The 10,526-nt window shown below is 51.1% G+C and overlaps 1 protein-coding gene across 1 annotated transcript; it reads left to right on the top strand.

The window, feature by feature from the left end:
- The first annotated feature begins 2,654 nt into the window (after positions 1 to 2,654).
- On the top strand, positions 2,655 to 8,205 carry SLC32A1 (solute carrier family 32 member 1). The gene is made up of 2 exons (XM_061554269.1): positions 2,655 to 3,577; positions 6,602 to 8,205. The coding sequence occupies exons 1-2, from the start codon at positions 3,143 to 3,145 to the stop codon at positions 7,787 to 7,789; spliced, it is 1,623 nt and encodes a 540-aa protein (XP_061410253.1). The 5' UTR covers positions 2,655 to 3,142; the 3' UTR covers positions 7,790 to 8,205.
- Positions 8,206 to 10,526: the final 2,321 nt, after the last annotated feature.

Genomic DNA, 10,526 nt, shown 5'->3' with positions numbered 1-10,526 from the left:
TGGGAGTCTCGGTGGGATGTCTCGGTAGGTTGTCTCGGTGGGAGTCTCGGTGGGAGTCTCGGTGGGAGTCTTTGGTGGGAGTTTCGGTGGGAGTCTCGGTGGGACTCTCGGTGGGGTCTCGGTGGGAGTCTCGGTGGGAGTCTCGGTGGGAGTCTTGGTGGGAGTCTCGGTGGGGGTCTCGGTGGAGTCTCGGTGGGAGTCTTCGGTGGGAGTCTCGGTGGGAGTCTCGGTGGTGTCTCGGTGGGAGTCTCGGGGGGAGTCTCGGTGGGAGTCTCGGTGGGTGTCTCGGTGGAGTCTCGGTGGGAGTCTCGTGGGAGTCTCGGTGGGAGTCTCGGTGGGTGTCTCGGTGGGAGTCTCGGTGGGTGTCTCGGTGGGAGTCTCGGTGGGTGTCTCGGTGGGAGTCTCGGTGGGTGTCTCGGTGGGAGTCTCGGTGGGAGTCTCGGTGGGAGGTCTCGGTGGGAGTCTCGGTGGGAGTCTCGGTGGGAGTCTCGGTGGGAGTCTCGGTGGGAGTCTCGGTGGGAGTCTCGGTGGGAGTCTCGGTGGGAGTCTCGGTGGGGGTCTCGGTGGGAGTCTCGGTGGGAGTCTCGGTGGGAGTCTCGGTGGGAGTCTCGGTGGGAGTCTCGGTGGGAGTCTTCGGTGGGAGTTCTCGTGGGAGTCTCGGTGGGAGTCTCGGTGGGTGTCTCGGTGGGTGTCTCGGTGGGTGTCTCGGTGGGAGTCTTTGGTGGGTGTCTCGATGGGAGTCTTCGGTGGGTGTCTCGGTGAGTGTCTCGGTGGGAGTCTCGGTGGGAGTTTCGGTGGGAGTCTCGGTGGGAGTCTCGGTGGGAGTCTCGGTGGGAGTCTTTGGTGGGAGTTTCGGTGGGAGTCTCGGTGGGAGTCTCGGTGGGAGTCTCGGTGGGAGTTTCGGTGGGTGTCTCGGTGGGAGTCTCGGTGGGAGTCTCGGTGGGAGTTTCGGTGGGTGTCTCGGTGGGAGTCTCGGTGGGAGTCTCGGTGGGAGTCTTTGGTGGGAGTTTCGGTGGGAGTCTCGGTGGGTGTCTCGGTGGGTGTCTCGGTGGGAGTCTCGGTGGGAGTCTCGGTGGGTGTCTCGGTGGGAGTCTCGGTGGGAGTCTCGGTGGGTGTCTCGGTGGGAGTCTCGGTGGGAGTCTCGGTGGGAGTCTCGGTGGGTGTCTCGGTGGGAGTCTTCGGTGGGTGTCTCGGTGGGAGTCTCGGTGGGAGTCTCGGTGGGAGTCTCGGTGGGTGTCTCGGTGGGACTCTCGGTGGGTGTCTCGGTGGGAGTCTCGGTGATGCCCGCGCCCCACCGACCAGAGCTGCTACGTTATACGATGACAATACAACGCGTTTCCATTGCGGGTTTCTGTTGATGTCACACACAGCAACAACAAACATAACAATACAACGCGTTTACATTGCGCGTTTCTGTTGGTGTCACGCATACACAACAATAAGAACAATAAGAACAATTCCACGTTAAGTTTGCCTAGAAAGGCAGGTTATATACGATCATATTAATATAGTACGATCATATATACCGTACTGGATATTGAAAAAAATGCCCAAGACAGCGTTTATTTGTTAAACGGGTTTGACTTTTAAACAACTTTATTGCGGCCAGCAGCAACAGCACTGGAGGCGATTCATAGAGATACGGATCGCTTTGATAAATCGTAAAAGTGAACATTAAAATTGCACAATAACTCGAAGAAATATTGTTGTTTTGCACATTCTGTACATGAAACCCCCGTATACATCGTGAAGTTTCTATGGATTATACATTCGCCTAGTTTAGAATTTCAAATCATGCAATTTTAAATGAAATTATAGAAAAGCGTATACTTATCATAATAATAGTATCAGAGTCCACAAGGCATTTTTCTGAAGTGGACCAATTTTACGCATTTCACAAATTGAACTGTTATGGAATTTAAACTGCGGGTATCGGGGGGAAATTGGAGCGCAGCTGCAAATACAATGAGCGAATTACGCGCAAATGAAAGCCATAATGATGTCACCAACTGCACCTATATTGAAGCACTTCTCCCCGTAACCTGGATATGGGGCCTTTTGTACGAGCCATCGTGCGTGTGCGTGTGTGCACGCGTGTGTGTGCGCGCGTGTGTGTGCGCGCGTGTGTGCGCGTGTGTGCGTGCGCGCGTGTGTGTGCGCGCGTGTGCGTGTGTGCGTGTGTGCACGCGTGTGTGTGCGTGTGTGTGCGTGTGTGTGCGCGCGTGTGTGTGCGCGCGTGTGCGTGTGTGCGTGTGTGCGTGTGTGCACGCGTGTGTGTGCGTGTGCGTGTGTGTGCGTTTGTGTGCCCGTCCGCAGCACGCGTTCACTCTGCGTCCCCCGGGCGCAGAGTCGTTCTCGACAGGGGCATGATGGGCTCCGATTGCGAATCACAGCACGTCGCTCTGATGAGCCGTGAAATGGTGCAATCAATCAATTTGCGAAAATGAAGTAAAGACGGGAGGGGAAGAGAGAGAGAGAGAGAGAGATAAATAAAACCACGGCAATGGCTCGCATTTTGCGCGCAAACGATACGTCACACGCCCACTTCTGAACACCCATCATCACCACCACCACCACCAACCCCTCCCTCCACTCCATCCCTCTTCTAGCGCCCCCCCCCACCCCGTCCCTCTACCCCACGCACCCCCCGCTCTATCCAACTCGCACCTCTTCCTGCGCAATGCTCGTGCGTGACGAGAGCATGGGCAGGAGACTGCCGCCAATAACGGAAAGTTGAGCGACTCCCCCCCCCCTCCACCCATTCTGCTGCTGCGCGGAGCCAAGCGCTCTCCGTGCGCGCGCTCGGCACTCGGAAAGCGGGGACAACGGGAGAGAGAGAGAGGAGAGAGTGCCAGATCTAATTTCTCGATTGCATGCCCCGTCCTATAGTTCTACGCGAACGATTTACGCATAGCGACAGTTGCTCTCATACGCGCGTTTTTGTTGCGTTTCTGCAAAATCCACACACACACGCACACGCCCCACGCCATAACAACCTGCATGGGCAGAGCGCAGCAGCCCAGCTCTTCCAAATCGCACGCCGCTCAGCTGTAGCGGAGCCAACCCAAAAACAAATTTCCACCGCCAGCCCGTAGACGATTCATCCGAGGCCCGTCCAAGTTGAAAATCCTCGCCGCACACCATGGCCACGCTCAGGAACAAGCTGTCGGGCGTTGCCTCGGAGGTGAAGGCGAAGTCGACGTCCAAAGTCAGTGGCCTCTTCGCGCGCGCCGGGTTCCAGGCGACCACAGACGAGGAAGGGGTGAGCTTCGCCCAGTGCGACGTGCTCGACTACGACCACCGCCACGGGCTCATGGAGATGGACACCCTCAAGGGAGACGGTGCCGGTCCCAGCGGCGAGGGTGACGCCGGCGAGGGTGGCTGCGAGGCGGCTGCGGGCGGTGACGCTGGAGAGGGCGAGCTGTACCAGCAGGGAGGGCGCCCGGTGAAACGCAACAGCGGCGGCGGCGGCGGCGGTGGCGATGGGGGAGGCTGCGGAGAATTCGGCTACACCGAGGACGGGAAGCCACAGATCACATCGTGGGACGCCGGGTGGAACGTCACCAATGCCATCCAGGTGGGCACCGATGCACGATGTGGGGAGGGGAGGTGGGGTGGGGGGGTTAGCGCGAGGTCCAGATGGGTGCAAAAATCACTCACGAATGCAACTGGCCGAACGATACAAATTGCGGGGCAATCGTGACGATGATTGTCACGATACTCGGTGTCTTATTTTTTATCGGATAAAAGGGCGTTGTTATTATTGTTGTCATCCTAGATTAATTAGAAATTATATTTTTCGAATGGTGAGATTACCTATATTAGCCTAACGTTTTAGGCAATGGTACTTCTTCAGAGCAGAGAGAGGGCACAGAGAGCTTGACTGACTTATGGTGGGACGTAGCTTTTTATTACACTGACGAGCACTGAGAAAACTCGCACACAATTGGCATGGCTCGCAAAGCGAGTATTAGTCATTAAACGCATTACACAAACGTGGAGCCAGAATTGATGATTGAAAGAAAGAGAGGCAGAAATGGGCACGCCTCTTTCTCGGGAGGCTTGCAATCTGCAAAAGGACGGTCTGGTTTCAGAAGAATCTTAGAGGTTGTTGTGCTCAAAATTAGACGCGGATTAAGGAATTGTGTGGGCAGTAACTGAGGCATTCCGTCAACATTCCCAGCGAAGCTTCAGTCGATGGGAAGTCACCACTTCTCTGCAAGCTGCTCTCATTGTCTGAAATTCGTATTCTCCGCAGTGCCCAAACGTTAAATTTCGATTTAAAGCTTTCGTGACTGCAGGGATTCATCTTCTTGGTTCTTTCGGTAAAGTCACGTAGAAGGGAAATAATAAAATAATAAAAATAAAACATAATAAAATAATTCTCACGACGTTTCGGTCTGTCTCCCCGACAGACCTGGTCTTCACCTGAGGACGGCTGCTTGCGTTGTGGCCGAAACGTCGTGAGAATAATTTTATTGTGTTTTATATTTATTATTTTATTATTTCCCTTCTACGTGACTTTGCCCAAACGTTCTTCCTCTCTAAGAGTCGAACCCGACCTATTATTATTAATCTCGAACTGAACTCTCTCTCTCTGTTCTCTGCAAATTGATTTTAATTCGCATTTCCTTCACGATATTTTTCCTTCCCTTACTGGCGCAGTAGCCTTCTACTCTTTAGCTAATAAAAAAAAGCCTTCCAAATATATTGACGCACGTTCCCCAAGTCATACCGTTTTGAAATGTAGCTCCCATTTTACACTTCATGCATCGAAACGTAACTGTCACATTTTTCACCAGGCAAAATCCACCGCTATTATCTCTCGTTTCAGAGGCGACCTGCCCACACGGATAGCACAACGAAGTGGCTTATCATCATATGCGGGGATTTATAGTAACGCAATTATCTGAAGGCATATTTCTAAATGTGTGGGGCAAACCCGGAGGACCCGGAGTAAAATCCACGCGACCACAGAGAGAACTTGCGAACTCCAAATGCGCAGGCATCGTCAGGGTCGGGATTAGAACCCGCGATCCCTCCTGCACAGCAGGCGGCGCCCGGACCGTTTAATTGACGACGTACATCGAGCATCTCCGCATAATGACTTACTAACAATAATCTAAATAGCCTCGGTCCATTAAGAGGAAACGGAATGAGTCACGGTGATTAATTATCATCGCTGAGCACAAAGAACAAATGGAAAGCGAATAGCGCTGCCTACGTCTCTTGCACAAACTCAGTGTGCCTTAAGCAATCCGATCGTAACCCACACAGCAATACATATTCTTAGGTTTTTTCGGTAAAATTTAAATTTTTTACCTACGTGACTTTACCAAAAAAACCTAAGAATATGAATCCTTGCAGTCACGAAAGCTTCAAATCTAGCAGCAATACATGTTTTTTTTACGCCAACAATAATGCCATGCATCCTACCATTATGTGTATTTATATTATATATATATCAACTCGTGCCACTTATGTTTAATCCTTGCTCGCGAGAGACGAAAAACGCACGCGGAGACGCCGTGCGCTTCGGGTGTCGAGTCCAGGAGCTATTGATATAGAGGAGGCGCTTGTAACCTCGAGAGGTTCCTTCTTTTGTGCCCTAAATTAATTGAAAGATGGGGGGGGGGGACCGTGCCCTCTGGGGGAGCTGGCGGGGGTGGTGGGGGGTGGTTGGAGCACTCCCCTGGTGGTCGGTGCGCTCCCCTGATAACGCTTATCTCTTCAGCGCACCTTCTCCGGCCGCCCCTTCGCCTTATTTATTAACGAATAGAATCAATCGACGAGGCATCATTATCATCCTTTGAATGACCCCTTTATTTTCAATTAAGAGAAGATTTATGCGCATTACGTGTGTTTTAGAGAATGCGCATCGCATTAGCAGATACTGTGTATATATATAGATGTATATTCTTACGCCAAAGAGCCAACTTACATTTTCGCATTCCGTTTTATTTAAATGTACATGTTTTTAAAAAATCACATTCTTCGTACTTAAACGCCCAATCTTGTTTATATAATAGTGCAAATATCGTCACGATAAAATATATGCAGCCCAGTTGTACGCATGTGATATGTAAAGATATCGCGTTGTTGTACCATGGCGTGTTTCCATTAGTCGTACATTTAAATGTAAACGATCAATGTGCAATTCGATGAGTAATATTAGGAACATGATGACGAATTGCAGCGCATGTGTTAACATATACACTGTGAAATTGATGAGTCTCATATTAAAACGAATCGTGAAACTCGTTCAGCAAACGCACAAATGTGAATTTCGTCTACAGGAGAGTGGATAATAGAGCTCCACTCATTCACACGAGTCGAACCCTATTATCAGTGAATCAAGCGTGGGCAGCGCTCACTTAAATCAGGCGTGGGCGAGTTAATTGAATGTTGACTTCACTGAGCGACAAGTGAATGGGAGAGGGGACGCTTATGAGCAGAAATAAAAGCACCCTTACCATTTGGCTCGAGTGTCAGCTTTGAATTCGCCCACCCATCCACCGTCTGCATTATCATTACAACAAAGCGCACACACGCACACACGCGCACGGCCCTGTAATCATGCTTCACGCGTGCGCATCTCCAGGGCATGTTCGTGCTCGGCCTGCCGTACGCCATCCTGCACGGGGGCTACTTGGGCCTCTTCCTCATGACGTTCGCCGCCGTGGTGTGCTGCTACACGGGGAAGATCCTCATCGCGTGCCTGTACGAGGAGGACGAGGACGGGCAGCTGGTGCGAGTGCGCTCGTCCTACGTGGACATCGCCAACGCGTGCTGCTCCCCGCGCTTCCCGCGTCTCGGCGGCGTCGTGGTGAACGCGGCTCAGCTCATCGAACTCCTCATGACGTGCGTCCTCTACGTGGTGGTGAGCGGCAACCTCATGTACAACAGCTTCCCGAACGTGCCCATCTCGCAGCGCTCCTGGTCGGTGATCTCCACCGTCGTTCTGCTGCCGTGCGCCTTCTTGCGCAACCTCAAGGCCGTCTCCAGGTTCAGCCTCCTGTGCTCGCTCACGCACTTCGTCATCAACTTCCTCGTCATCGGCTACTGCCTCACCAGGGCCAGGTACTGGGCCTGGGACAAGGTCAAGTTCTACATCGACGTCAAGACGTTCCCGGTGTCCATCGGCATCATCGTGTTCAGCTACACGTCGCAGATTTTCCTGCCGTCGCTCGAGGGCAACATGAAGAAGCGAGAGGAGTTTCACTGCATGATGAACTGGACGCACGTGGTGGCGTGCGTTCTCAAGTCCATGTTCGCCCTGCTCGCCTTCCTCACGTGGGCCGACACGACCCAGGAGGTGATCACGGACAACCTTCCGGCCACCTTCAGGGCCGTGGTCAACATATTCCTGGTCGCCAAGGCTCTCCTCTCCTACCCGTTGCCCTTCTTCGCCGCCGTCGAGGTCTTCGAGAAGTCGTTCTTCGCCGACACGAGGGAAGTGCTCTTCCCAAGTTGCTACGCGATCGAGGGTCGACTCAAGAGCTGGAGCCTCGGCCTGCGGTGCTTGCTGGTGGTCAGCACGCTGCTCATGGCCATCTACATCCCCCATTTCGCTCTGCTCATGGGCCTCACTGGGAGCCTCACGGGCGCCTCGCTCTCGTTCCTGCTGCCCTGCCTCTTCCACCTGCGCCTCATGTGGCGACAGCTCAAGTGGCACCAGGTCTTCTTCGACGTGTCCATCTTCGCCGTCGGCTTCATCTGCAGCCTCTCTGGTTTAATCAACTCGGTGCAGGGATTGGTCGAGGCGTTTCAAAGCGACGAGGACGAGTGAGTCGCATTTGGTAGCGGCACTCTGCACGAGCGTGTACTTTAGCGCAAAGTCAACGAGCTGAGTACGGAACCTAGCGAAAGGCCAGGTCTTAATGTATAAGGCGCGGTGAGTAAGTTCGGTATTGTAGCCACGGCAGGAGAGATGAAACCTGTACAGAATCAGATTCTTCTATATGAATAATTTAAATGGGAACTAGAAAAATTTACGTGTTATCTCGGTGCAAAAGAAAAGACACTACGTTCATGTTTTTTTTTGCAATTGCTTATATCGTATAATGTAAAATAAAAAAAAAAGTGTAAAGTGCACATTTTATTGTTGTTCCAATGCAGCCTCTGTTTTCAAATGAATGTGGTGCAATCGGTGTTATGGGACAAGTCTGTGTATCATAAACCAGAAATAAAGCCGTGTGAAAATTTTGGTGGCTGTTTGCCCGTTATTTCTTGCGGCGGAAAAAAAAAACAAAAATCTCCTCCGTGTGTATTTCCAGGCAATGATGCCTCCCCATCTCTGCGCGAGGAAGAGTCAATTTGCCCATTCGCCTGCAGTGCTGCCGATGCTGTCGCGGGGCGCATTGGTTACCATGCAAAACTTACAAATTAAGAGAGTCGCTGGTTTGATTCTCCAGTGCGGCAGTTGAAAAAAATTAGCACGTTTCATGCATATTCTTGGTTCCTTCGGTAAAGTCACGTAGATAGAAAAATAATAACATAATTTTTTTTTAAAAATAAAAATACATTGAAAATAATAAAAGCAAAAAAACCCACGGTGTTTCGATCGCAACACAAGCGGTCTTCATCGGGCGGCATTTTACGCGGAGCGGATGTACACCGCAGTTGGCATTGTGCGTGTGCTGGGGTGAATCGTGGGTACTCCCACTTCTTCAAAGACGCTTGCTCAACGTGGAAGACGATGTCGAATGCCCTCTACGCCAGTGGTTCTTCTTAACCTGGGGGTGCGAGGCACGGCCAGATTGTTTTAAAAAATTAAGCACGAGTACGTAAGTAGAACTACATTGTTTCATTGAAGCCACGTATTTATTAACATGAACATTTTTTTCCGTAACGATTGAGAATCAAAGAGTTGCAAGGCTGCAGTCGTGATGAAGAACCGCTGCTGTGGAGGAGGCTGCTGCTTTCAGCGGTTGTGCGAGCAAGCGATCGTAAGGGACTGCACCTTCCTTTCCATGTTGCGTACGGGCCTATCCCGCTACCATCTTTTTTGGAGGATCGTAATCGCGAAAAAAATGTTAAAAAAAACTAAACTACAAACAGGCTCATTTTACGCTTTTGCACATTTGCTGAACCGAAACGAATTGCTGGCACGTCGCCACTCGGGGCGAGAATGGTTTGCGATGCAGTCGTCGGGGTTAACGTCACCGCTGTGGCCGCTCGGAGGAAGAAACAAAATCCAACTCCGGCGACTCGAGTTGGATTCCGTTGACGCCTCCAAACACGCTCGGTGAGTTGAATCCATCTGTGCGGAGCTCTCTTTTGTTGTGCGTTTTGTTTTAAACGTGGTGGATGTTCTTCGGGTGAGTCAGGTTCTAACCGCAATTAAAGCGGACGCTGATTCGTCGTGGATTGAAGTCAAACATCCCATTGTTCTCCTGCAAACGCATTGTGAAACTCAGCAATTATTTCCTGAATAAAGGCTGGTACTACTACTATGACCACCTATTTTTACAATTAAACCGAATGCTTAAATGCGTTTTTTGGAAGTGTAAGATAATCTGGAGTGAAGTCAAAAGTGATTTACTTATCAAATGAGTCATCGCTCACTCGTCTCCCGTCTCCAGCACTGAGCCAGTGATGAAAATTCCACGTTCGTATGGTGGGTGCGAGTCTATCTTTAGGCCAGCCTGGTGTTGAATTCCCCACATCGTGGTACTTACTTTACCGACCCCGGAGAGATGATGAGCCGAGTTAACCTCTCCAACGAGGATGTGACCTTGCAGCTTCCATTATTGCGAGCGGCTCGCTCAACCGCTGAGCCACTGGACCGGGTTCCCGTGGCAGTAGTCGTCGTAAGGGAGGGAGGTTTCGCAAAGATTCAACGCAGCAGGAGCTAGCGATATGCACGCTATAGACATTGCAAAGCGCACTGAGCCACGGCGACACGAGAATTGTCCGCTCACGGGAGCAGCCTTCCGTTCCGCCGACCGCTGGGTTTAACGGAGTGCAAAAACTGCATTTGACGCCACTGAAATTCGTCCGTTCTTCGAGGGGCGAGTGCAGCAGGATGGCAAGAGAAGCTTACGGTAATCCCACAGATGACAGCCGCGATCCTTCTCGTGTTTTCACTGCGTTCCCATGATCTCCTCCTCCCCGCCCCCCTCCCCCCGAATTTCAAAGCTGCACGTATCTCGCCAAGAATCTCAAGCTCGCCGTAGTTGTTTCTGGACGCGACTACAACATGCGGTTTTGTTTGTGTGGTTTATTGTCAACACTGAACATCGCGCACTGACACACGGAATCGTTTAATATCTCTCTACTGGAAGGCATGGGTTAGTTTTTTTTTATATTTGAACTTGTCACGCACTCATACATATATTTGTCTTTATTGGATTGGTGTTCACGTGAATTACGAATGTATATATCTTCATGGCGAATTTGTCTAGATCATTGCGATATTTAAAATGGAAGCGGACTGATTTGAAGGCTTACCGAATGATTAGCCTCCAATCTCACATTTATAAATTATTCTAGAGCATTGGAAAAGTAATACTAATATATTTAAT

The sequence above is a fragment of the Lethenteron reissneri genome, chromosome 19 (genome assembly GCF_015708825.2).
Source record: "Lethenteron reissneri isolate LAM-NWPU_2019-01 chromosome 19, ASM1570882v1, whole genome shotgun sequence".
NCBI classification, from domain to species: Eukaryota; Metazoa; Chordata; class Hyperoartia; order Petromyzontiformes; family Petromyzontidae; genus Lethenteron; species Lethenteron reissneri.
The sequence above is the reverse complement of the archived record's forward strand: the minus strand, read 5'-3'. Positions and strand labels throughout refer to the sequence as shown.

Bases quoted from the DNA above. Each gene is read 5' to 3' on its own strand.
- SLC32A1 (XM_061554269.1), top strand. From the start codon at position 3,143: ATGGCCACGCTCAGGAACAAGCTGTCGGGCGTTGCCTCGGAGGTGAAG. The intron at 3,578-6,601 runs GTGGGCACCGAT...GCGCATCTCCAG, and splicing joins ACGTCACCAATGCCATCCAG to GGCATGTTCGTGCTCGGCCT.